Source organism: Euleptes europaea, chromosome 19 (assembly GCF_029931775.1).
Source record: "Euleptes europaea isolate rEulEur1 chromosome 19, rEulEur1.hap1, whole genome shotgun sequence".
NCBI classification, from domain to species: domain Eukaryota; kingdom Metazoa; phylum Chordata; class Lepidosauria; order Squamata; family Sphaerodactylidae; genus Euleptes; species Euleptes europaea.
In genome coordinates this window covers 10,812,142-10,839,384 of record NC_079330.1, presented here as the reverse complement: position 1 = coordinate 10,839,384, position 27,243 = coordinate 10,812,142, and the positions used below count along the sequence as shown (strand labels likewise).

The window sequence follows — 27,243 nt, the reverse complement described above, 5'->3', positions numbered from 1 at the left end:
TTTCTATCCCTAAAATACTGATTTCTATATATTTTGACCATGATGATTTGTGTTTAAAAACTGAACAACCTTTACAACTCAGTGGAATATACTGTAGGGTTCCCCCACCACCACCCCACTCGACTCAACTGACAAGAGAACCGGTGTCAGTAGATGAGACCAATTATAACCTTTTTACAAAATTCACGACACTGTCCATCCCTCTTTTGGCGCCCGAAATTGAAAGCCAAGGACAATCAATGAAGAACAAGTTTCCATGGAATCCATCGGCAAGGTGGCACCAAGTCACAGGAACCCCTTCGTCCTCTAATCTCTTTTTGTACAGCAGTCCGTCATCTCTGAATATACAATATTCACACGTTAAAATGTACGTCTCAGGGAGCTGCCGAATGACATTGGCATCAGCGATAAGGGGTGACAATGTGGTCTGGAAAACCTCCTTGACTTCTTGGTAAATTTCTGGCGAGAAGACAGCCGGTGGCGGTGGTTTGTAGCCTCTGAGTTTGAATTCCTTCGGGATAATATCTGGACTCATCCACTTCCTCAACTTCATTTTCAAGTCCTCTGGAACATGGGAGCCTTCCTCCAAACCTTTTGCTAAAGATGCCTTTTTCCCTAAAAACTTCAGACCTAGTTCCACTATGTTTCTTGGGAAACATGGGGGTACAAATTTGTTTTGCTGATGGGAAGGTAAATGGCAATCGATGAATTGTGCAAGAGGATAAATCAAGATCTGGGCACGTACTTTGGGGAGGTCCGTTCTCTTGACCAGTTCTTGACAAACCACAGCTGCGTATGTTCCCCCTATGCTATCCCCACTAATGATGATACCCTTTGGATCCACTCCATAGCCCTCTGCATTCTTCATAAAGTGGATGGTAGCGGCAAGACAGTCGATGAGCTGTACAGTGTATGGATACTCAGGAGACAGACGGTACCTGTAAGAAACACCATGTGAATCCATTGTATCTCAGGCCCTCCACCACCCTGTAAGGGGAAATCTGACCCCTGTTCTTGGTCGTGGCACTGGCAGGGCCCCCAGGCATGCAACATGCTTAATCCACCCACTCAACCCTCCACCGCTCCAATCACTCCGCAAGGTTCCAAAGCCAGGTGAGTCATGAATGAGGCACCTGCTTGTGTAGGGCAGGGGTGAGGAATGTCAGGCCCGGGGGGCGTTTAAGGCCCGCAAAGTCATTTGATCTGGCCCTTTGTGGGTCCTGGCAGATCTCTAGCTCAGAAGGATCTAAGACTGGCGATCTGCCCCCTCTCGTGGACAGGAATAGCCTCTATTCAAGGCGGATGTGAGTCTCTTTTGCTGAGAAAAGGAACCTTTTTCCCCCCTTGCAGGAGAGTCATTAGCTATGGAGCTGCTAGGACCGCCCAAGAAACTGTGTTAACCCTTTCCCACCCGGGCTGTGGAGAAACGTATTCCCTCTGTACTACAAGAGGACTGGGGGCGGAAGTGGTGCCAATGTATGGGTTAGGGGGCAGGGCCAGAATGCATGGGGGAGGGGAGTTCTTAGCCAGTGTGTTCTCATTTCACCCCTGCAAGCAGAGGTAGCAGGAGCCGGCTGTAGAATCTGCCCCTGTCAATGCAGAGCAGGAGCCACCCAGCTGCTGCAACAGACCATCCTGTGCCACCAGGTGGGAGAGTGTGCCACTAGAACCAATGAGTGTGCCACTGGTTGGATGCCTGCCTGCTTGCCTGCACCAGGGGGGCATCTGGGGTAGCTGCCTGCTTGGGGCTTGGTCGGCTAATTTTTAAGATGATAATTTTGTATGGCCCGCGAATAGGGCTGTCAATTCGGTTCGGCCCGAACTGAAAATCAGCCGAATTTCCCTTGATTCGTCGGTTTTTAGTTCGGGAGGAACCGAACTCAAAACTGGCGGGCAACCGGGGGGGCTGAATTCAGTGAGTTCGGGAGTTCGCGAATAAATTCGGCCAATTCGGGGCCATCAGTAAGCAGCATAACCTTCAGTAAGCAGCATTCTCCTCCCCCGGCCAATCGGTGGCCAAGCTGGGTCTTCTTCTGGCCAATCAGTCAGGATTGAGTACTGGAGGAATCAGCTGATGTGTGGCCGGCCGGGGAAAGAGAGAGAGAGAGGGAAATCCTCATGTGTGTGTGAGGGGGTGCTTGTGCACATTCGCTCCTTTCCGTGGCTGCAGGGGGCGCATTTTTTGGGGTACCGACCCCAAACTTTCAGGGGATATTCAGACAGGTTTTCTTAAGAGACCATCCAAGTTTTGTAAACATTGGGTCAGGGGGTCCCGAGATATGGGCTCCCCCCCTTTTTCTTTCCATGGCTGCAGAGGGCGCATTTTTGGGTGTGCCGACCCCAAACTTTCAGCGGAGCATCAGACAAGGCTTCTTAAGATACCCCCCAAGTTTTGTAAACATTGGGTCAGGGCCCCCCGAGATATGGGCTCCACCCCTTTTTCCTCTCCCCCCTTTTCCATTTTAGTGGCTGCAGGGGGCGCTTTTTTGGGGGTGCAGCCCCCAAACTTTTATCATAGCTTCAGAGAATCCCTCTTAAGAGACCACCCAAGTTTTGTAAAGATGGGTTCAGTGGGGGCTGAAATATCGGCTCCCCCCTTTTCTCTTTCCGTGGCTGCAGGGGGCGCATTTTTGGGTGTGCCGACCCCAGACTTTCAGCGGAGCTTCAGTCAAGGCTTTTTAAGAGACCACCCAAGTTTTGTAAACATTGGGTCAGGGCCCCCCGAGATATGGGCTTTCCCCTTTTCCCTATTGGGATGAATGGATCACCCTCGAGAGATGGATTGGATACAAATGGAATCATATTGGATTACCCAGCCTCCCAGCCCCTCCTGCTGGAACAGAAGACAGCCACAGTAAGACCCCTTTGGGGGCTTTAATCTATATTTTTTCTTTTCTGTGTGTGTGTGGGAGGGAAAGCAGAGTCTGTGTGTGTGTGTGGGGAGGGAGCAGTTTCTGTGGGTGGGGGGGGGGAAGCCAAAGGGGGCTTTTGCCGGTTCTGCCTGGGGTGTGTGTTCCCCCTCCGGTCTCTCTCTCCCTGGTTTGAGGGGGGGGGCTTCATTTTTATTCTTCAGGTTTTTCCTCATTCATAAGATCAGTTAGGTTATTTTGATGCTTGCTCAAAACTGGTTTTCAAATGGTGACTTAAAGAATGCATCTGCCTGGTCCCAAGTCCAATGCAAAAGGAGAAATTCCACCCCCTCCTGCTCATTATGCATAGCTAGCTGCCTCTGTCCCTTTCCATGGTATGCAAACTCCCAGGTGTCAGGTGTTGCTTTGCACTGTTGCAAAGGTGTTGCATTGCGTGCTTGTGTTGCTTTGCAGTTGTATTGTTTTGCAAAATTCTTCACACCTGCCCCGCCCTTTGCATGTTTGCAAAGGTGTTGCTTTTCAGTTGTGTTGCTTTGCAAAGTTCTTAGCACCTGCCCGCCCTTGCTCTCATCAGCTGTTTGTCGGGGCCGGGAGCTTTGTGCGTGGGCGGCAAGCTCTGCTGAGAGATACACATTAAGGGTGGGGGGACCCCTTTCAGGGCCCATATCTCAGCCCCCCCTGACCCAATCTTTACAAAACTTGGGGAGTCTTTCAATATACGTCCTTTGAAGCTCTGCTGAAAGTTTTGGACCTCTAAGCCCCAAAATGCCCCCCCCCCAGAGCCGCAGAAAGGCGCGATTGTGTTTTTAATGGCTTTATTCGGCCGAATTTTTTTCCCGAACTTTGAATTCCCGCCGAATTGAACGGATCCGAAGTGGGGGAGTTCGGACTTCGGCACGTACCGAACCCACAAGGGCCAAATTCGGCCAAATCCGAACTGTACCGAATTTTTTTTTTTTGACAGCCCTACCCGTGAATGTTGTTATAAATATCCAAATGGCCCTTGGTGGAAAAAATGTTCCCCACCCCTGGTGTAGGGGGTGAAACCTTGATCAATCTGCGGCTTATCTCCTCCGGTTTATTTACGGTCAAAGACCCGCAACGTAGTTCTAGCCATATTAAAATTATCAGATATCACCATTACAATTATACAGCACATCTCTGATCCAAGGTGATAAATCCTTTGTCTAAATACATGACTTGTATTCTACTCCATTTTACAGGCAAGGACTCTCCTCATCACACACACCTGCATGCAATTTGTTAATATACAAAATTAGCAAAAAGGGGGGAGACTGTGGCTTAGTGGTAGAATCTCTGCTTGGCATGCAGAAGGTCCCAGGTTCAATCCCCAGCATCTCCAGTTAAAGGGACTAGGCAAGTAGGTGATGTGAAGACCTCTGCCTGAGACCCTGGAGAGCCGCAGCCGGTCAGAGTAGACAATACTGACTTTGATGGACTGAGGGTCTGAGACAGTATAAGGCAGCTTCATGTGTACATTTAAAACATCTAAATCTCTATACGTTAACTATTATTAATAAGAGTGTTTAAAATTTAAGCTACCTTCTTCTGTCTTATTGAGCATACCAGTGCACAAAATTTTGCCATTTTAAGGGTGGTTTCATTGGAACAGTTATCTCCTCTTGTGAAGCCATTGTTGGGATGCAGAATCATAGAGTTGGAAGGAACCACCAGGGTCATCTAGTCCAACCTCCTGCACAATGCAGGATTTCACAACTACCTCCCCCACCCACACCCCAGTGACCCCTACTCCATACCCAGAAGATGGCCAAGATGCCCTCCCTCTCATGAACTGCCTAAGGTCATAGAATCAGCATTGCTGACAGATGGCCATCTAGCCTCTGCTTAAAAACCTCCAGGGAAGGAGAGCTCACCACCTCCCACGGAAGTCTGTTCCACTGAGAAACCACTCTAACAGTTGAAAATTCTTCCTAACCCTAACCCTAACCCTAGACAAAATCTTAGGGTCATCTCCCTCAGTGACATCGTGTCCGTTGATTTTGTATGTCAAATTCCCGGGGGAAACCTGGTGCTTAACATGGTGAAGAAGGAGCATTCAGAATTTTTTAGTTACTCTCCTAGCCTCAAATGACCCATTAACATGAGTGTCTGGCAGGAACATTCAACACGACTGCCAGGCAGAAATGTACCGGCTGGATATTAGGGAAAAAATGTTGACAGTAAGAGTTGTTCAGCAGTGGAGTCAGCTGCCTAGGGAGGTGGTGAGCTCCCCCTCTCTGGCAGTCTTCAAGCAGCGGCTGGGCAAACACTTGTCAGGGATGCTGTGGGCTGATCCTGCATTGAGCAGGGGGGTGGGGCTGGATGAGATGGCCTGTATGGCCCCTTCCAACTATGATTTTATGATTCACTTAGCAATGTTTTCAAGAACACAGCCACAGTATTCAAGAAGATAGCACTGTATTGCTGATGTATTTTAAGTATACATGTTTTTGAACGGAGGGAAGAAAGTGGATTGGGGACGGGGGAAATAAATAAATAGAAGGTGTGTCTCGCTTTTTTCAATGTGGGAGTGTTTAATAAGTAGTTTGGAGATGCAGAGTTTTAAAAAGACGCTGGACCAGTCCATGAACTCTCGCACACAGGTGTCATCACAACCAACTTATGGTGACCCCAACATGGGGTTTTCGAGGCAAGTGAGAAACAGATGTGGTTTGTCATTTCAAGCACCGGTTTGTCATTTCAAGCACTGGTCCTGCTTCGCTTCTGAGATCTGATGAGATCTTGCTATACCAGGCTGACTTCCCTCCTGTATGAACGCTTATACAATAACCAAATCGGTAACAAGTATTAGACCAGACTTACCCGACAGAAACAACCACTGAGCCACTTTCCTTGGCAATAAAGCGACATGTTCGTTCATGGGAATCTGGGTAGGAACAAACAACAGAGTTCTGCGCATGCAGTATTTTCCAGAGGTTCACGTCCACATCGCTCAACAGTAGGATCAGTTTCTCACAGGGGCCATTTATTGCAAACCAGTCACGGCTGGTCTGGTGCTGTTTATCGGTTTATGCTGAAAAATGCATTTTTCACCTATCCAAAGAGAAGTGTATTGTCTGCACATGGAACTGCAATGGAGGATCCATGCATCAGTGGCTGAAATACTTCACCTCCTAGATCTCCTTGTCCCCAGAAGGGATGGTCCTGCTATGATCACAATGCTCCCCCAACTGTGTGTGTGTAAAGTGCCGTCAAGTCGCAGCCGACTTATGGCGACCCCTTTTGGGGTTTTCATGGCAAGAGACTAACAGAGGTGGTTTGCCAGTGCCTTCCCTCTGCACAGCAACCCTGGTATTCCTTGGTGGTCTCCCATCCAAATACTAACCAGGGCTGACCCTGCTTAGCTTCTGAGATCTGACGAGATCAGGCTAGCCTGGGGCATCCAGGTCAGGGTGCTCCCCCAACTACTGGTCACTACTGGTCACCAATATCACCCTAAGTATGCCTCCATGCCTTATTTATTTCTAAGTGAGACCGTTTGCACGATTATTTTATAGCATTAACAATTATTATTGACAATAATAATAAAGTGCCGTAAAGTTGCAACCAGCTTACAGAGAGCCGTCACAGAGTTTTCGAGACCAGAGATGAGCAGAGGTGGTTTGCTCTTGCCTTCCTCTGCACAGCACATGAACACATGAAGCTGCCTTATACTGAATCAGACCCTTGGTCCAACCAAGTCAGAATTGTCTACTCAGACCAGCAGTGGCTTTCCAGGGTCTCAGGCTGAGGTCTTTCATGTCACCTACTTGCCTAATTCCTTTAACTGGAGATGCCAGGGATTGAGCCTGGGACCTTCTGCATGCCTAATTCCTTTAACTGGAGATGCCAGGGATTGAGCCTGGGACCTTCTGCATGCCTAATTCCTTTAACTGGAGATGCCAGGGATTGAACCTGGGACCTTCTGCATGCCAAGCCAAGTGGCTCTACCACTGAGCCACAGCCCCTCCCTGTGACCCTTGCAACCCTTGCCTTCCTTGGTGGTCTCCCATCCAAATACTAACCATGGCCAACCCTGCTTAGCTTTCACGATCTGATGAGCTCAGGCTAGTCTGAGCTATTTGGGCTGCTAGGGACTCATGTTACACTGTCCCCCTTTCCTCACCCTGCTCTTCAACACCAGATCTGTGAACCCCACATGCAATTCCCAGAGACAAATTGTGCAACTCCCCACCCTCTTAATGCTCCATCCCATTTCAGCTAAGCCCACCTAAAAGCACCACGTTCTCCCTCTACAATCCAAATTTTCCCTTGAGAAATAGCGTAGCAGTCCTAATTCTCGAGGGTGTCACAATGAACACGATCCCTCTGCCCAAGGCAAATCCAGTCACTGATGCTTCACTTCTCGGAATAAATAGACAATAGGTCAGGAAGTTATAATGAACAGGGCGGATCAGATAGAACAAGTGATACACCTTTAAGCCGTTGCAAGCGGTACACCTTTAAGCCATAACAGAACATGATGTTCCCAAGGGCATGGTGGAATTGTAGTGCTCCCAAGGGCACGGTAGAATTGTAATGCAAAAACCACCCACACCACAGAAGTTGTGCTTCTATGATGCAATGGTAGGGGATAATGTAACCCATTGGCTCTTGGATATATCAGGTGTGTGAATAAGGAGAACTGCAGATGGTTACCAATGGCTATTGATGCAAGGCTGTTTCCTCATGGTCACCCCACCTACTACTTCAAGGCTGTGTTTTGATTATGCTTGCATTTTCCAACCATCAGCAGTCGACTCGCTCTCCCCCTGCGTTTCCACGTGTTTTCTGGAATTATGTTTAGACAGCATCCAGAAAACGCGGGGGAAATGTGCGGAAACACGCGGGGAGAGCGAGGCGACCTCTGAGAGTCAGGAAATGCAAGCATCACCCAAGCAAAGCCCCAAAGTAGTTGGTGAAGTGACCGTGTATAAATGGCCAGAATCTTCTGGAATTGCCGTTGTTCCTGTACATGTGATTGATGGCAATTGCACCACAATTAACTGCTGGGGAAACAAAACGTTGCCCAGAGAATGATAAAAATCAATGGCTATTGGGATTAAAGAATTCTCAGATGGAATTTTGAGGCCACCCCAATGCATCAGAGAACCCTGAAATGTTTTTGGTTGTGATCCATCCACTTAGTAGATAATCTAACTTCCTTACTCACCTTCCAAAAAACACCCCAGTTCTCTAGAGAAGAAGAACAGTTGGCTTTTATATGCAGACTCTCTCTACTACTTAAGGAAGAATCAAACCGGCTTACAATCACCTTCCCTCCCCCTCCCCGCAACAGACACCCTATGAGGTAGGTGGGGCTGAGAGAGCTGTGACCAGCCCAAGGTCACTCAGCTGGCTTCATGTGTAGGAGCGGGGATACAAATCCAGTTCGCCTGATTAGCCTCTGTCGCTCATGTGGAGGAGTGGGGAATCAAACCTGGTTCTCCAAATCAGAGTCCACCGCTCCAAACTACCACTCTTAACCACTACACCACGTTGGCTCCCCCATCCTGACATAAATCACCTTTAGAACTACCAGTCTATACCAATCACCAGCACATCCCTGAAGTCATTATCCTAAATAAACTTTAGAGTATATCTTTAGTTTTACCAGTGCTGCCCCACAGGCCAGCTCCTCCATGAATGAAGAGGATCCCTTTCCTGAGCTTCGCGGAAACCCCTTTTGGCCGGTACAGCCTCACTGTCACGCCTTCAAACTGGAGATTCTCAATGTGAAGCTTCTTGTCTTTGAGAGGTGGGATTCCATCCATTAACCTTCTCATAACGGTATGCTCATCACAGAGGCCAATCTTCCATGCGCAGTAGCCCTGGTTATATGGAGAAAACATAAAACATTGTTGCTTCGAGCAGAACTTCATGCAGACAAGAAAGGTCCCACTGCTCCATCTTGCTTTAAGGAAGAGTAGCCAGCGTGGAGTAGTGGTTAAGAGTGGTGGTTTGGTGTGGTGAATTCTGATCTGAAGAATCAGGTTTGATTCCCCACTCCTCCACATGAGTGGCAGAGGCTAATCTGGTGAACTGGATTTGTTTCTCCACTCCTACCCACGAAGCCACCTGGGTGACCTTGGGCTAGTCACACTTTCTCAGCCCCACCCACCTCACAGGGTGTCTGTTGTGGGGAGGGGAAGGGAAGGGATTGTAAGCCGGTTTGAGTCTCCCTTAAGTGGTAGAGAAAGTTAGCAGATAAAAACCAGCTCTTCTTCTTCTAGCTTGGAAAAGTATTTTCCTTTTTAGGAGTGGGTTATTCATGTTGGTAAGGTTATCACTCCCCACCACTAAGCAGAACGTCTTCTGTATCAGCAGTGGTGGAATCAGATAGGAAACAGAAGGAAGAAGAAGAAGAAGAAGTTTTGATATGCCAGCTTTCTCTATCATTTAAGGGAGCCTCAAAACAGCCTACAATCAGTTTCCCTTTCCCTCCCCACAACAGACACCCTGTGAGGTGGGAGGGGTATGGCATAGGAATGATATCCTCTCTCTCTTTCTCTCTCTCTCTCTCTCTCCACATCTTGGTCCTTGGTAGTTCTTACTTGTATCAAGCTACAATTATCAGTACAGGCACTGGCAGAATTTCATCGTCTAATTCAAGGAAGGGGCTGTGGCTCAGAGTGGAGCATCTGCTTGACATGCAGAAGATCCCAGGTTCAAACCCCAGCATCTCCAGTTAAAAGAGTTGCGTAGTAGGTGATGTGAACGACCTCCGCCTGAGACCCTGAGATCTACTGCCAAGTCAGAGTAGACAATACTGACCTTGATGGACCAATGTTCTGATTCAATGTACGGCAGCTATATTTGTTTGTGTGTACATATGCATTGTTGGCGACCACATCCTGAAGGTCAAGCTAGACATTACAGAGGCAACTACATGTGTTACTCATTTGCCTATACCATTCACATATAGCTGGAATATTTATTTGTTTCCAGCTTTTATACACCATCTTTTTATCCTTTTAAATTAGAAGGAATAAAACCAAGGTGTTCTAAACCCAGTTTGGAAACACGCCAATCCATTTAAAAAGGCAAACAATTGAAAAACTTATGTATATATGTGGAGCTATCAGTAAAAGAAGGAAATCTTGAATTGTTATCTCCAGGATATGGAATTCTTTGCCATAGGTTCAAACAGTAATAAAGCACAGTACAATAAGGACAGCTACACCCTGCTTAAAATTGCACTGCGTGATAGTTAAAAAACCATGTTCAAAGTTCCTCCATAATATGTCTTTTAATTTAGACTGGAAGGTGAACAAAGATGGTGCTAATGGTATCTTCGGAGGGCAAAGAATTCCATATCCTGGAGATAGCGATACAAAATTACCACATGACGGTAATGAGCCAAAGCCTCCCAAAAGCGTACCTTACACCATTTTGTCACATCTTTTTCTCCCAGCCCAGTTCCAAGACTGGAAGTCAACAAGGCTGATAAAAAAGTGTCTTGAGGAGATGGAGAATGGTGGATAAGGTAGGACAGAGTTTAGCTCCCTTCCCTTTTGATAATAAATTTGACAGCCACAATCATTTGGGGGAGAGGCTGTGGGTTAGTGGTGGAGCATCTGCTTGGCATGCAGATGGTCCCAGGTTCAATCCCCGGCATCGCCAGTTAAAGGGACTAGGCAGGTAGGTGATGTGAAAGACCTTGACCCTGGAGAGCTGCTACCAGTCTGAGTAGCCAATATTGGCCTTGATAGGCTGATGGTCTGATTCAATATAAGGCAGTTTCATGTGTGTTCATAACCCTTGCCTTGTAGGGAGGGGAGGGCAGACCCTGGATTAAACCCAGGTGGCCATGTTCAGTTTGACTATGCGTGAACTCATGAAGTATGATTTATCACCAGCCACTGAATTTTAATTCCCTGTATGTGTTAAGTGCTGTCACATAAAGCTGCCTTATACTGAATCAGAACCTTGGTCCATCAAAGTCAGTATTGTCTACTCAGACCGGCAGCGGCTCTCTAGGGTCTTAGGTAGAGGTCTTTCACATCACCTACTGGCCTAGTTCCTTTAACTGGAGATGCCGGGGATTGAACCGGGGACCTTCTGCATGCCAAGCAGAGGCTCTACCACTGAGCCACAGCCCCTCCCCAAAGTCAAGTCACTTCCGACTCATGGTGACCCTATGAATCAGTGTCCTCCAAAACGTCCTATCTTTAAAACCCTTCTCAGCTCTTACAAATTGAGTGCTGTGGCTTCCTTTATTGAGTCAATCCATCTCTTGTTGGGCCTTCCTCTTTTCCTGCTGCCTTCCCCTGTTCCTAGCATGATTGTCTTTTCCAGTGACTCTTGTCTTCTCATAATGTGACCAAAGTACGATGGCGTCAGTTTGGTCATTTTAGCTTCCAGGGTCAGTTCAGGCTTGATTTGATCTATAACCCACTGGTTGTTGTTTTTCTGGCAGTCCACGGTATCCATAACACTCTCCTCCAAAACCACATTTCAAAGGAATCCACATTTCAAAGGAATCTATTTTCTTCCTATCTGCTTTCTTCAAAGTCCAGCTTTCACACCCTAAACATTAGGAAGAACTTTCTGATGGTGAGGGCTGTTGGATGGTGGAATATGCTGCCTCAGAAGGTGGTGGAGTCCCCGTCTTTGGAGGTCTTTAAGCAGAGGCTAGATGGCCATCTGTCGGGAGTGCTTTGATTGTGGGATCCTGCATGGCGGGGGGAGGGTTGGGGTCACTGGGAATGTGGGGGGAGGTAGTTCTTAACTTCCTGCATTGTGCAGGGGGTTGGACTAGATGACCCTGGTGATCCCTTCCAGCTCTATGATTCTATCTTTGGGGTTGATTTTTGTTTCCAGTGACTGGCAAAGGTCGTTCTAGCCACAGTTATCATATATAACACCATACAAAGTTGATCTTTAGCTAGTTCAGCTGTAGTCCTGCTTCGCTATTTTCTGCCAGTAATATAGTATCATCGGCCTATCATCCAACCAGAAATGCAGAAAGTGCCTCTGATCTTTTGCTGCTTCATTCCCTAGCAGCCACAAAAGATAAGAGGCCGTTCCTGTATTTCTGGTCCACAAGCAGAGGAGAACAGGACCCACATGTTCACCCCCAGGTGAACTATTGTGATTGCAACCACGCAAGCTAAGCCTCTCTTAGCAGACGTCAATTGAATTAGATTTGTTTTCATCTTTCTCCAACCTGGACCGACAAAAGCAGGGCAATAAGATAGAATGCTTTCAGTTCTAGCAACAGAAACTAGAAGAATTGCATAAGCTCACCCTCAAAGAACAACGTCAAGCAGAAACGCAAACCCCTGTAGAAGTCTACTCCAAGCCAATGGCCCATGTGACCCCTCAGTTTGAGGGTCTTAGTGACCCCAAGATTAGTGAAATGGAATATGGTGACAGTGATCCAGTATCCCTAGAGCCTGAGATTGTAGTCAGAAAACCCAACGGCTTCATTGTACAGAAGATAGACACAATCTTGCCAGCAACCCAAGAGTGACTCCCACCCCCTTGCTTTTTTAAATATATATATATATATTATTAACATTTTAAACATTACAAACACTTAACCTACACATACACATTCACATACAGATTTAGCTTCTTCCAGGGAGGTCAGTTAACAATTCTAAATAACACAGTGGTTAATCAATACTCTAACTTGTATACATAATAACAAACTATTTTATCTTAACTATATTTCGTATAAGCCTTTTGCGCTACCAATCTTCTTATTCCAAGTTCCAAATTCTGATTTCTAACATTATAAACCATATCTGTTATTTCTGATTTATTCTCGTTTACCTTCCTACTTATATTATTATTCTCTCCACATTTATTATCTGTTTACAAATCTTCATTTAATCCTTACACCTATAACTCCTCAGATAGAGATATCTTATTTTAAACTCTCAAGTTGGCATAATCAAAATAGCACTTCCACTTCTTTTGAAATTCATCTATCATTTCCCCTTTCAACATGCTGGTTAATTTGGCCATCACTGCGTATTCTGCCATTTTTGGTTGCCATCTCTCTAAGGACTCCCACCCACTTCCATTAAAATCCTTTCATGGAATGTGGCCAGCTGGACTTCCAAGATTGGGTCACCAGGAGCTTTTTTTAAACAAAGCAGACGTATCCTCACGTCCCCGCACGGTGAAACAATTTCGGAAGCCCAAATCAAAAGCAGCCCACTTACTATTTCATAGACAGCCAGGGTTCCAATTTGAAGGAGCCTCATCTTCACAGGGTGGCACAACCCAGGAGGGAACTCGCACCAGAAGAAATAAAGATAAGCCACCCAAGCTGTCAAGCACAAAGAGCAAAGAGGAAACGCCACAATGGCCCCGGCCGTCAACAACAAAGCCTGCCAAAAACCCATCTGGGCATGTAAAGATGATCCGAGTGCAGAAATAATCTGTGACTTTGTGGGCTTTAAGGTTTGCGCTTCTGCGCGGTATATATTCATTGCTACAGCCAGGTCACACCTTTTTAATTATAGAGTGCACAGACAAACTAATTACACTGGGTGTTAGTTAGGGTACAATTGTTAATTAACTCTGACTTGGATAGCCTGACCCAGGTTAGCCTGACCCAGGTTAGCCTGATCCCGTCAGATCTCAGAAGCTAAGTGGGGTTGACCCTGGTTAGAACTTGGACGGGAGACCTACAAGGAATACTAGGGGCATAATGCAGAGGCAGGCAATGGCAAACCACCTTAGAATGTCTCTTGCCTTGAAGACCCTAGAGGGTTGCCATAAGTCAGCTGTGACTGGATGGCACACAGACACACAATTGTTAATTCGCTTTGACTCTGTTGGGGACCGCTGTATTATCTCTGGGTTTGATCTGGGCAAATCTAAGTTTTTTGAGGAGAATTAAGCACACATGTGCAGCTTTGGAACGAAAACCAATGGAACTTCAAGGGGCAGAATGTTATCTGAATCCTTCCCTTTAAGAATAGATATTTTACTTCTGGGCTTGGAGTGGGAGGGGGGCAATCATTTGATCCAAAAGAACAGAGGGGGGTGTGGATGGAAGAAATGGCAGACCTTTGGCTACCATAAAAGGATATTTCTCTGTAAGCTGTAATATGACGTGAGTCAGCAGTGTGCTGCGGTAGCTAAAAAGGCAAATGTGATCTTGGGTTGCATCTATAGAAGTATAGTGTCCAGATCATGCAAAGTGATGGTATCGCTTTACTGTGCTCTGGTTAGACCTCACCTAGCGTATTGTGTTCAGTTTTGGGCACCACAATTTAAGAAAGGTGTAGACAAGCTGGAAAGTGTCCAGAGGAAGGCAACAAAGATGGTGAGGGGTCTGGAGACCAAGTCCTATGAGGAAAGGTTGAAGGAGCTGGGTTTAGCCTGAAGCAGAGAAGACTGAGAGGGGGTATGATAACCATCTTCAAGTACTTGAAGGGCTGTCATATAGAGGATGGTGCCAAACTGTTTTCTGTTGCCCCAGAAGGTCGGACCAGAACTAATGGGTTGAAATTAAATCAGAAGAGTTTCCATCTAGACATTAGGAAGAATTTTCTAACAGTTAGAGTGGTTCCTCAGTGGAATAGGCTTCCTCGGGAGGTGGTGAGCTCTCCTTCCCTGGAGGTTTTTAAGCAGAGGCTAGATGGCCATCTGTCAGCAATGCTGATTCTATGACCTTAGGCAGTTCATGAGAGGGAGGGCACTCTGGCCATCTTCTGGGCATGGAGTTGGGGTCTCTGGGAGTGTGTGGGGGAGGTAGTTGTGAATGTCCTGCATTGTGCAGGGGGTTGGACTGGATGACCCTGGTGATCACTTCCAACTCTACGATTCTATGATTCAATTACTCCTGTACACTTTGCAGCATCTGCTATGGGCCAGAAGGTCACTGAATCATTTGTATTTGGCTTCACTGAAGAAAGTCAAATTGAGAATTTACTGAGTCAAATTTGTGCCTCACTTCAGAGGTGTCCCACGCCCAGGCTAGCCCCGGGCGCGGGACTGCCCGGCGGCGCACTTACCGGGCAGGAGGAGGCGAAGGGCAGCGCAATGAAGGGGGGAGGTCCGAAGCCAAGGAGGAGGGGCCGGGAAGGGAGCCCAAAAGCCCAGGCCCCTGTTTTACCTGCGGCCAGTGGGGGCACCTCAAACGGGAATGACCCCTGATGGAATGTGACTTGGGGCAAGAGGAAGCCTTCCACGCCAGCGGGGGACCGGGAAGAACAAGCCCTTTGGTGGTGGAAGTGAGGTACAGAGGCCGCCTCCTCCAGGCCTTATAGACTCGGGGTCCTCCATCTCTATGATCCTCACGGGCCTATTGCCCAAACACCTCCCGGTTCTTCGATGGGCTGCGGTCTCATGTTTCCATCGCCATGTGGAGCGATACCCCGTTGTTCGCCTCGCCATTCGGTGGAAAGGACAGGTCTATGAAATGGAGGCGGCCCGGGTCAAGGCACTGCCGTATCCCATGCTCATCGGCAGGGATGCCCCATGTTTTGCGGAGATGGCGTCAATGTTTCTGCGGCCTGAGGGCCAGACCCTCTTCGGTTACTAGTGTGCTGTGGGTTCGCCAGCCGGGGCTTCACGAGCCAGTATTGCTGAAGACTCGGATCCGGACGAGGGACCTTCGCGGGGGGCGGACCCCGGAAAGACCGCGCCAAACTGGGTAAGCGACCCTACTTTCCATATCGCCCAAGAGGAGGATTCCTCATTGGATGCAATGAGGGGCATGGTGGCTGTTTGGGAAGGGAAGGTGGTGGATGACCGCCGAGCCGCGAGGTGGCCCCAGATTCGGAGAGAGGGGGGTTTGTGGTTTAGACTGATAAAGCATAATCAGAAGGAAATCCGACAGTTGCTGGTACCCGACTGCTATAGGGAGCAGGTGGTGAAGCTAAGCCACGACCATACCTGGGCAGGGCACCAGGGGGTGAAAATACACGAGCCACGGCAGAAGCCCGTTTTTTTTGGCCCTCCATCTCAAGGGACATTAGACAATATTGTCGTACATGTCCTCAATGCCAGAGGTGGAATAACGCGGCTCCCCCGCGAGCACCCCTTCAGCCTTCACCTATAATAGCCACCCCATTTGAACGGATTGCCATGGACTTTATAGGGCCCTTACCACGTACCCCGCGCAGTTTTCGGTACGTGTTAGTGATTGTAGACTACGCAACCCGATACCCTGAGGCGATTCCGCTCCGCACCCTACAAGCGACCGGGGTAGGTTGAGCATTGATCTGCTTCTTTGCGCATGTTGTCTTGCCCAAGGAGATCTTGACGGATAGGGGTACATCCTTCACGTCCGCAATGATGCGACAGCTATGTCGAGCCTTGGGCATTCGACAGCTGTTTGCAGCGGTGGCCCACCCTCAGACTGATGGGCTGGTGGAGCGCTTCAACGGAACATTGAAGGCGATGCTCCAGAAATTGGCGGGCGAGCATCCGCACCAGTGGGACTTGTATATAGATCCCGTGTTGTTTGCAGTGAGAACCCCGCAGGCCTCCACGGCTACGCTCCCTTTAAGCTCCTGTTCGGAAGGAAGCCTCATGGTATTTTGAGCTTGCTAGAGGAAGGATGTGTGGAGACCCCAGCCGACACCGGGCAGCCAGTGCCCCTGTACATGAAGCAGCTACAAGAGAAGCTCGAGGTGGCTTGCGAATTGGCCCGAAGGAACTTGGAGGAGGCGCAAGCCGCTCAGAAAGAGAGGTATGATGCCACAACCCGCCAGCGGTGTCTGAAAGAAGGAGCCATGGTCTTGGTGCGTCATCGAGTGTTTGGGTCGGAGAAGGGAGATCCTTGGCGGGGCCCTTACAAGGTGGTGCAAGTCCTCGGACCTAGCTCTTACGTCATTCGGTGTGGGTCATCAGCCAAGCAAGACAAACATCTCCACATCAATGACCTCAAGGAGTGGTTCCCACGAGAGAGGGAGGCCAGCGAGTGTCATTTGGGGGAGTGTCCCTTAGAGCTTTCAACTGGAGAACTACCGTGGCAAGACCCGACCAGGGACAGGGAAGAACCCGAAATCGATCCGGAGTTGTCGGCCGCCCAACAACACCAGATCCGAGCCGTGCTCCGGTCCGTCCCCGGAGTCTTTTCCAAGACTCCTGGTCGCACAACCTGGGTGGAGCATGCCATTCGAACCCCCCCGGGCCAGGTGGCCAGAGCACCCTGGCGGCCGGTTCCCCATAAGCGCTGGGACACCATTCAAGAGGAGGTACAGAAAATGTTGAAACTGGATGTTATAGAGCCCTCTTGGGGCGCCTGGAGAAGCCCAGTGGTGTTAGTGCCCAAGCCGGACGGTTCTGTGAGGTTCTGCGTCGATTATAGGGCAGTCAATAAACTAGCCCAATTCGATGCATATCCCATGCCCAGGACGGACGTCCTGGTCGACCAGCTCAGTAACTCTCGATACCTCTCCGCCCTGGACCTCACCAAGGGGTACTGGCAGGTGCCCATGCGACGGGAGGATAAGGAAAAGACAGCTTTCGCCACGCCCTCTGGATTATATCAATTCCAGACCATGCCATTTGGCCTACATGGCGCGGCGGCCACCTTTCAAAGGCTGGTGGACCGGGTGTTAGCCCAGTGCCACGGATATACCCTCGCCTACATTGACGACATCCTGATCTTCAGTGCAGACTGGGCATCGCACATCCAACACGTGGAGGCCGTCCTTCGGGCCCTGAGCCAATCCCACCAAAAGTCGGCTAGGGTTTCAACGGCTGCAGTATCTAGGCTACATAGTGGGTACTAGCCAATTGCGGCCCGTACTGGCCAAAGTTACTACCTTGGAGAATACCCCACGCCCCCTCACCAAGAAACAGTTGAGGCGGTTTTTGGGGCTGGTGGGGTATTACAGAAAATTCATCCCCCATTTTGCCAGTCGGGTGGGGCCATTGACCGACTGCCTGAGGAAGGGACAACCCAATGTCATCCAGTGGGACTCTTTAGCCGCATTTGCGTTTCTTGACTTGCGAGCCGCCTTGTCTGACGACCCGGTTCTCCGGAACCCGGACTTTGAAAAACCTTTTACGGTCTACACGGATGCATCGGCGACGGGCTTGGGAGTGGTGCTCGCACAGGAGCATGGCGGCCAGGACCTTCCGGTGTTGTTCTTGAACCGGAAACTGCGGCCAGCGGAACGCCACTATGCCACTGTTGAGAAAGAGGCTCTGGCGGTGAAATGGGCGGTGGGGGCTCTACAATTTTACTTGTCCGACAACCCCTTCATTTTGGTGATGGACCATGAACCCCTGTTGTGGATGGCGCGAATGAAGGATCACAATGCCCGGATATTACGTTGGTACCTGTCCTTGCTTCCCTTTAGGTTCGTCATCCAACACAGCCCGGGAAGACACCATGTTCCGGCGGATTACATGTCCAGGGTGTTCGAGGACAGCGATCGGGAGGCTTCGGCTGCATCGGGGGGGGGGTGTCCCGCATCCAGGCTAGCCCCGGGCGTGGGACTGCCCGGCGGCGCACTTACCGGGCAGGAGGAGGCGAAGCCGGATGGGGAAAAGGGGGCAGGGCCGACAGTGCCACAGCCCGCGGGAGCCCCGGGAGAACTGCCGGCCTGGCCGGGAGGGCTGGGGCCGAGCGACTCGGCAACGCCGCCCGGTATTGGCAGGGTTTGCGGGGCGACGCCTCCGCCGGCCCAGGCACTGTCCCCCGGCAGAGAAGGAGCCGGGCGGGGAAGGGCCGGAGGGGCGAAGGGACGGGAGCGGGAGCGGCAGAGCACGAGCCGCCGATCAGCTGGGGCGGGGCCGCAGTCCTCCTGAGGGGGAGGGCGGATGGACGGAGCTGCCAGGGGCTGATTGGTGGAGCCCCTGTCAGACAGGAGGGGAGGTGGGAAAGGGGTGGAACCCCGGAGGGCCTGGCTGGCTATATGACGGGGAGGGGGTGGAAGGCCAGGGAGGGAGCGGTGCCGGGCGTCCCTGGAGCTGGTGTGGCTCAGAGGAGCAGGAACGGACCGTGGGCTGAAGAGGAGGAAAGGAAATACTCTCAGGAGGCCCATTCTGAGGCCAAAGGAAGCCCTCTCCAAGTCAAGCCGGCCAGGCCGCGGGGCTAAGAGGCGGGGCCCGAGGGGACGGATCCTCACAAGAGGATATATAATACCCTGTCTTTCCAAGTAGGTCATAATGAGAACATGACTAACAACACCATGGAGAGATATGAACACTGTCATCCGTGCTGTGCTTCCTTCCAGCTTGGGCTCCTGTCATGTGTTTGACATGGGGCATACCCCAAGGTATTTTGCTGGAAAAGGCCTTTAAAAGGTCCCTTAGGGCAGCTTTTAATATTATTGAATGAATTTGAGCCATGCCTGTGATTGTTTTAATATGACTGGGCTGTAAAAGGTAAAGGTCCCCTGTGTAAGCACCAGGTCATTCCTGACTCATGGGGTGACCTCACACCCCAACGTTTACTAGGCAGACTTTGTTTACGGGGTGGTTTGCCAGTGCCTTCCCCAGTCATCTTCCCTTTACCCCTAGCAAGCTGGGTACTCATTTTACCGACCTCGGAAGGATGGAAGGCTGAGTCAACCAACTTGGGCTGACTCTCTTCTAAAAGCCAAGGACAGGGAATTTTGCAAGATATGGGCCACCACTGAAAATGTCCTGCTCTGACTTTGCCTGCATTGTTAAGAGCACACAGAGCAGGAGATCAGATCTATACCTCAGGAGTAGGTTTGCATGGGGGTGGGCAGTCTTTCGAGTACCCTGTTCCCAGGTCACTTAGGGCTTTGAAGGTCAGCCTGATCTTGTCAGATCTCAGAAGCTAAACAGGGTCGGACCTGGTTAGTACTTGGATGAGAGGCCCTCAAGGAAGTCCGGTGTTGCTATGCAGTGCCAGGCAGTGGCGAACCACATCTGAATGTCTCTTCACTTTAAAACCCTACGGGGTCACCATAAATTGGGGTCAACTTGATTCCAATTTCCCCCAAAGATCAACACTAGCTCCTTGAATTGGACCTAGGAGCACATAGACAACCGGTAGGATCATGTGATCACAGCGGTCAGAATTCTTACAGCTGTGTTATGAATAGGGTTGCCAGGTTCCTCTTTGCCACCAGTGGGAGGTTTTTGGGGCGGAGCCTAAGGAAGGGTGGGTTTAGGGAGGGGAGGGACTTCAGTGCCATAGAGTCCAATTGCCAAAGCGGCCATTTTCTTCAGGTGAACTGCTCTCTATTGGCTGGAGATCAGTTGTAATAGCAGATCTCCAGCTAGTACCTAGTTGGCAATGCTAGTGGTGGAGGGAGTGTCCGGAACAGCATGTCTCTGGCTTTGCGGCTGGGTGCGACTGGGAAAGAGCAGCCCTTTCCAAGCCTGGTAGTGGTTGTGCTGTGCATCTGGCGAGGGGGCTGGGGCTGGGTGCCTGCTAACGCATCATGTGCAGGCGATGATAAACAAAACTGGCATTGGATGCCTGCTCTCTTTGGAGTCAGGGTGGGTCAGCCAGAAAAGGCAGCCGCGGACATGCTGCCTTAGCACAGTCTGCCCATTTATATATTTAGCATATTTAAATATTTATGCAGATCAATTTAATTATCATCCAGTCTTTATTGCTTTAGCAAAAAAAAAAAAAAAAGCTATAGGAACAATACAGAACAAGGTGGAAATTCCGCCAAAACAGAATCAATAACATTAAAAAAAATAGTAACATAATCAATTCAATAAAGCCGTTAAAGCCAAATTGTTGTTTCGTGTCTTCCTTGGATGGGCGCTTGGGCAAAAATCATACGAAACATGTTGGTATTGCAAGCTGTCAGTTGCAGATCAATATACAATATACAATACAAATACCTTTATTGGCATATGATATAATACAGCAGATCGTCCATACGGATAATAACTGTCAGAGGAAACAAAAACATATTAAAAAGCCATCCATCGTTAAACCTTATCCAATCTGTTTTTGATTATTAAGCTTAAGAAAACAGCTACTTTTTCAGTTATTTCGGGTGATAAATCATTAAGGAGATGATAGATTTTGAGGGCTTCCGAGTGGCCTGATATATTAGCTAAGGTAGACTCGAGAAGCTAAGATAGAATCGAGTTTCAGATCATGAGCATGTGAGATGGACATGCAGTTGGGCCAAAAAATACTGGCTATCCATTACAGATTTTGAAAAAGGTGGATTAGATAGGCATTTCCCCTATTCCTCTGAGGTCTTGCTAATCTATATACCCATGTTTCTGAAAGTATTTCAAAATATGATATTTCATCTGATAACAGCCGCTAGAATTACCTTTGCGAGATACTGCAAGTCAGATCATATTCCACCAATGGAAGAAGGGATCACGAAATGTAATGAAACCTTTTTGGTAATCAAATTGACATTCTTAAAAAGAGGGAAGGATATACCTCAATTTAATATAGTCTGGTAAACCTTTTTTCCCCAAGAGTTACTCAACAGATATAAGTCAGTGGAGTAGAAAGATTTCAGCAGAATGTTATTTCAAACATTTCTGCAAATATACTGTATTTATGTTAATTTATATATGCATTTATTTATTCTCTCACATTTGTAGCCTGCTCTCATTCCCTGCCAGGCTGGGCTCAGAGGTACACCATGCTGCCTTCCCTCCTATTTATTATACAATCTTAATTAAATAAGGTTATTTATTGCTGATGTAAGTCAGTGGAGTAGAAAGATTTCAGCAGAATGTTATTTCAAACATTTCTGCAAATATACTGTATTTAAGTTAATTTATTTATGCATTTATTTGTTCTCTCACATTTGTAGCCTGCCCTCATTCCCAGCCAGGCTGGGCTCAGAGGTACACCATGCTGCCTTTCCTCCCATTTATTATACAATCTTAATTAAATAAGGTTATTTATTGCAAATCATCTGCGTACATTTCTCCTTTGGTTTGAATGCAAAAACAAAATTGCGACGATCCTCTGGGACGCACTACATACAAACCCAGTAAACTGCCTTCCTGAAAGATCTAGATCCAGAAAGCATGCATCTGGTAAGGAATTGAGGTTATACTTTAGAAGGTTCCTTTCAGCTGATACATGATGCACAGTGAGAAAGACAGAGGGGGGGGGCAACGAGTCTAGTAACCTCTGTTACTCAGTCTAGTAACTTCAAAAGCAAAATATTCATATGACGGAGACTTTAAATGCACCTGGAAGGGATCGACAGAAAGCAGAAGCCCACCACCAATGGTTTAGGGAGGTGTGGCCCCAGCTGGGTGGTAACCAATCAGGGCTGGAGATGGGCACCCACCCTTCTCTGGACAGTTGACTCTATCAAGGGTTCAGTATAGGTTCTTCTAACCATGCCATGGGTCCCATACTAGGCAAGTCTCTAGACTTGGAGCACAAGGGAGGTTACCTTCCACACCCTTTGTAAATGCTTCCGACTATTGCAAAAGAGACATGGTGAAATTTAACCCAAACAAAGGGATGCACGACCTTGGAACGACTGGTGTTTGGGAGTCATGCTTTTGCATGCAGAAACAAAGGAGTTTTTAGGGCTGCTGCAGAGGTGTTAATGTAAATAGTCATTGTTTGAAAACTAAGCAGCTGACAATGTCGGGTGTCACAGAGCCTACGACATAAATGATAACGGCCCTATGCTGAGTTACTACTGCCTAAGTCCAACACTTTTGCATCTGTGGAACATCTGCTCTAGAGGACTTATACCACTATTTATTTGAATGCCCTCTATATGTGGAACCCAGTGCTAAATTTATTGCTGGGTTGGTTTCTGGCCTAGAGCTGAGAAACTAGTATTTTTGTTAAAAGATACAAATGGGTTTGTCTCTTATAGGACTGCCCTGTATGCTCTGGCAGCAAAGAAAATAAGGGCCAATATGGCTACTAAGGGAGTAGATCCTCCATGTTGATTTTAACGGTCGCTAGGTCCCATTGGCTGATTGGGACTCCACAATTTTAGCTATCATTTTGTTGTTTTGTATGCATCGATTTAGCAAAGTTTTATTGTGTATATTTATTATGAATCCAGCATGTTATCAATCTAATATTTTATTATGTATTTGTGGTATCCTTGATATGTTTGTAATGGCCTATGGCTAAATGCAAATAAAACCATTCATACTACTGTCTAAGCCAATGGGGGGAAGAAAGAAAATAAATAATGATTTATGTTTCAAAACTTTTTTTAAACCAATGACAATAACAACAACTAAAAAAAGCAGTTACTGACAGTCTTCGTAATTTAAAATACTATCTATATCGATATCTATCTATCTATCTATCTATCTATCTATCTATCTATCGATCTATCGATCTATCATAATATAAGATCAAGTCTCCCACGCTACAGCTTATTTCTATGTCTTCATATTCATCATTACGTCCTGATTGAGCGCAACACATTCCTCTTTCCCGCCCTTATTTATGAAATTCTCTGTTTTACTTATTATATGTGACCATACCGCATCCAATCTTATTGTATCTCTGTTTTTCTGATATGCTGTTAGCTTAATTAAAACATATATTTCTTTAACTTTAACCAGCCATTCCTCTATCTTTGGAGTTGATTTTTGTTTCCAGTGACTGGCAAAGGTTGTTCTAGCCACAGTTATCATATGCAACACCATACAAAGTTGATCTTTAGCTAGTTCAGCTGTTGTCCTGCTTTATGATTTATGTTTCAAAACTGAACAAACTTTACAACTCAGTGGAATATACTGTAGGGTTTTTCTCTCTCTCCCTCTACTCAACTGACAAAATCATCAGTGTAACTACTTGAGGCCACTTATAATCTTTTTACAAAATTCACGATACTGTGCATCCCTCTTTTTGAACCCAGAAATGAAAGCAGAGGAATATCAAAGTAGTATATGATTCCGTGGAATCCATCTGCAAGGTGGCACCAAGTCACAGGAACCCCTTTGTCCTCTAATCTCTTTTTGTACAGTAGTCCTTCATCTCTGAAGATATCATACTCACAAGTTAAAATGTATGTCTCAGGGAGCTGCCGAATGACATCGACATCAGCGATAAGAGGTGATAATGTGGTCTCAAAAGCCACTTCGGCTTCTTGGCGGATTTCTGGTGAGTAGGAAACTGGTGGCGGTGGTTGGTAGCCTCTGAGTTTGAATTCCTTCGGGATAATATCTGGACTGATCCACTTCCTCAACTTCATTTTCAAGTCCTCGGGAACATGGGAGCCGTTCCTCAAATATTTCACAAGAGATTTGTTTTTCCTAAGAAACTGCATACTGAATTCCTCTACTGTTCTTAGGAAAAATGGGGGTACAAATCGGTTTTGCTGATGGGAAGGTAAATTGAAATCGATGGCTTGTAGGAAAGGATAGATCAAGATCTGGGCGCGTACTTTGGGGAGGTCCGTTCTCTTGACCAGTTCTTGACAAACAGCAGTTGCGTATGTGCCCCCTATGCTATCCCCACTAATGATAATACGTTCTGGATCCACTCCATAGTCCTCTGCATTCTTCATAAAGTGGATGGTAGCATCAAGACAGTCCCTGAACTGTACAGAGTGCGGGTACTCAGGAGACAGACGGTACCTGTAGGAAACACCTCATAAATCCATTGTATCTCAGGCCCGCCACCACCCTGTAAGGGGAATCTGACCCCCATTCTTGGCCATGACAATGGCAAATCGCCCAGGCATGCAGAATGCTCAATCCACCCATTTGACCCTCCATCTCTCCGCAAGGTTCCAAAGCCAGGTGAGTCATGAACGAGGCACGCAAGCACCTGCGTGTTGGGATGCAGGGGAGGGATGCACAGTTGGCAGAAGAGGGATTCCCCCCCCCCGCCGTCCAAATCAGTTCACCATGTGGCATATTGGCCGACCTTCTAGTTGATCATCTGCCTGAAACAGCTACTGTTTTAGGAGGGAAGGTGGCATGGGAAAGCACTTTTACAAGTAAACCTGAAAGTGATGCGGGCGCTGTGTGCGTCGACGGGCAGCCCGTGGATTGGTGGGATTTTACCCGCCACCACCGGGCACTTGGCAAACCTAGGTGGAGGGCAGGGTGGCAGCTTCACAGAGTGATCAGCCCAGAACTAAGTAAATATAGCTGGGCTGATGGGGCACTGCTGCAGACTGGCTGGCAACCTCCCACCATTGTCTGAGATCTCTAAAAGACCTAGTGCCTGGGTAGGAGCTTGTACTATAACCAAATCTGTAACAAGTATTCGACCGGACAGCATTGACTTACCCAACAGAGACGACCACTGAGTCACTTTCCCGTGCAATACAGCGACATGTTCTTTCATAGGAATCTGCGTAGGAGCAAACCACAGAGTTCTGTACATGCAGTATTTTCCAGAGGTTCACGTCCAGATCATTCAACAGTAAGATCAGTTTCACATAGGGGCCATTCAGTGCAATCCAGTCAATGCTGGCCTGACTTTGTTTATTCGATTATGTTGAAAATATTTATATTTCACCTATCCAGAGAGCAGTGTAATGTCTCCACGTGGAATTGCAATGGAGGATCCATGCATCAGTAGCTGAAATACTTCACCTCCCAGATCTCCTTGATGCTACCTTTACCACTGGTCACTAATAGCCGCATAAGTATGCTCCATGACCAATTTATTTTTAAGTGAGATCATTTGCACGATTATTGTGTGGGATTCATATTAACAATAATAATTAAGTGCCATAAAGTTGCAACCGACTTATGGAGAGCCTTCACAGAGTTTTCGAGAAGAGATGAGCAGAAGTGGTTTGCTCTTCCTTTCCTTGGTGCCTTCCAGAAGTGGTTTGCTCTCTGCACAGCAACCCTTGCCTTCCTTGGTGGTCTCCCATCCAAATACTAACCATGGCCAACCCTGCTTAGCTTTCACAATCTGATGAGCTCAGGCTAGTCTGAGCTATTTGGGCTGCTAGAGATTCATGTTACACTGCCCCCTTTCCTCACACGGTTCTTCAGCACCAAATCTATGAACCCCACGTGAAATTCTCAGAGACAAACCTCTGCAACTCCCCACCCCACCTGCCAGAATGCTCCATCCCATTTCAGTTAAGTCCGCCTAAAAGCTCCACGTTCTCCCTCTACAATCCAAATTTTCCCTGGAGAAATAGAGGAACAGTACGAATTCTCAATGGTGTCACAATGAAAATGATCCCCCTGCCCAAGGCAAATCCAGCTCCTGTTGCTTCACTGCTCGGAAGAAATAGACAACAGGACAGGAAGTTATAATGAACTGGGCAGATCAAATGGAACATGGAAGGTATTGCTTAATGGCATACCTCTGAGCCATGTCGGAACATGATGTTCCCAAGGGCATGGTGGAATTGTTGTACAAAGACCACCCACACCACAGAAGTTGTGCTTCTATTATGCAGTGGTAGGGGATAATGTAACCCATTGGCTCTTGGACATATCAGGTGTGTGAATAAGGAGAGCTGCAGATGGTTACCAATATCTTCTGGTACTGCCATGGTTACTGTGCATATGATTGATGGTAACAGCACCACAATTTACTGTTGGGGGAATAAAATGTTGCTCAGAGAATGACATTGCCTAATTAAGGTAATTTATTAATTAATGCTGCTGCAGTCATCTTGTTTGTGGGCTTCCTAGAGGCACCTGGTCGCCACTGTGTGAACAGACTGCTGGACTTGATGGGACTTGGTCTGATCCAGCATGGCTTTTCTGATGTTCTTATGATAAAAGCAATGATTATTTGTGACTGAAGAATTCTCAGATGGAATTTTGAGGTCTTCTTAATGCAGCAAAGAACCTTGAACTATTTTTGGTTGTTATCCATTCACTAAGTAGATAATTTAACTTCCTTACTCACCTTCCGACACAACACCCCTCTTCTCTAATTAGGTATTGATATCCTATCCTGACATCTATCAGCTTTAGAACTACCATTCTATACCAACCACCAGCACATCCCTGATGTCATTATCCTAAATAAACTTTAAAGTATATCTTTAGTTTTACCAATGCTGCCCCACATGCCAAATCCTCCATGAATGAAGAGGATCCCTTTTCTGAGCTTTGTGGCAACCCCTTTCGGCCGGTACAGCCTCACTGTCACGCCTTCAAACTGGAGATTCTCAATGTGAAGCTTCTTGTCTTTAAAAGGTGGGATTCCATCCATTAACCTTCTCATAGCGGTATGCTCATCACAGAGGCCAATCTTCCATGCGCAGTAGCCCTGGTTATATGGAGAAAACATGAAACATTGTTGCTTCGAGCAGAACTTCATGCAAACAAGAAAGGTCCCACTACTCCATCTTGCTTTGAGGAAGAGAAGCTTGGGGGAGTATTTCCCTTTTCGGGAGTGGGCTATTAATGTTGGAAAGATTACCACTCCTCACCACTGATCACTATCTGGAAGGTATCTAGACCTGTCGATTCAGTTCGGCCCAAACTGAAAAACAACCGAATTTCCCCTGATTCGGCGGTTTTTAGTTCGGGACGAACC

The 27,243-nt window shown here is 47.6% G+C and overlaps 2 protein-coding genes across 2 annotated transcripts; both read right to left on the bottom strand.

Annotated features, from left to right (window-relative positions):
• Positions 1–163: 163 nt before the first annotated feature.
• Positions 164–8,773, bottom strand: LOC130491757 (arylacetamide deacetylase-like 4). Its single transcript, XM_056865545.1, has 3 exons — positions 8,506–8,773; positions 5,715–5,778; positions 164–938 (listed from the first exon to the last, which is right to left on the bottom strand). The coding sequence occupies exons 1-3, from the start codon at positions 8,771–8,773 to the stop codon at positions 164–166; spliced, it is 1,107 nt and encodes a 368-aa protein (XP_056721523.1).
• A 14,805-nt stretch (positions 8,774–23,578) lies between these two features.
• On the bottom strand, positions 23,579–27,024 carry LOC130491755 (arylacetamide deacetylase-like 4). Its single transcript, XM_056865543.1, has 3 exons — positions 26,757–27,024; positions 25,014–25,077; positions 23,579–24,353 (listed from the first exon to the last, which is right to left on the bottom strand). The coding sequence occupies exons 1-3, from the start codon at positions 27,022–27,024 to the stop codon at positions 23,579–23,581; spliced, it is 1,107 nt and encodes a 368-aa protein (XP_056721521.1).
• Between the last annotated feature and the right edge of the window lie 219 nt (positions 27,025–27,243).

Bases quoted from the DNA above. Each gene is read 5' to 3' on its own strand.
- LOC130491757 (XM_056865545.1), bottom strand. From the start codon at position 8,773: ATGAAGTTCTGCTCGAAGCAACAATGTTTTATGTTTTCTCCATATAAC. The intron at 5,779-8,505 runs GTAAAACTAAAG...GTTCCTACCCAG, and splicing joins TGGCCTGTGGGGCAGCACTG to ATTCCCATGAACGAACATGT. The intron at 939-5,714 runs GTAAGTCTGGTC...TGTTTCTTACAG, and splicing joins TCAGTGGTTGTTTCTGTCGG to GTACCGTCTGTCTCCTGAGT.
- LOC130491755 (XM_056865543.1), bottom strand. From the start codon at position 27,024: ATGAAGTTCTGCTCGAAGCAACAATGTTTCATGTTTTCTCCATATAAC. The intron at 25,078-26,756 runs GTAAAACTAAAG...GCTCCTACGCAG, and splicing joins TGGCATGTGGGGCAGCATTG to ATTCCTATGAAAGAACATGT. The intron at 24,354-25,013 runs GTAAGTCAATGC...TGTTTCCTACAG, and splicing joins TCAGTGGTCGTCTCTGTTGG to GTACCGTCTGTCTCCTGAGT.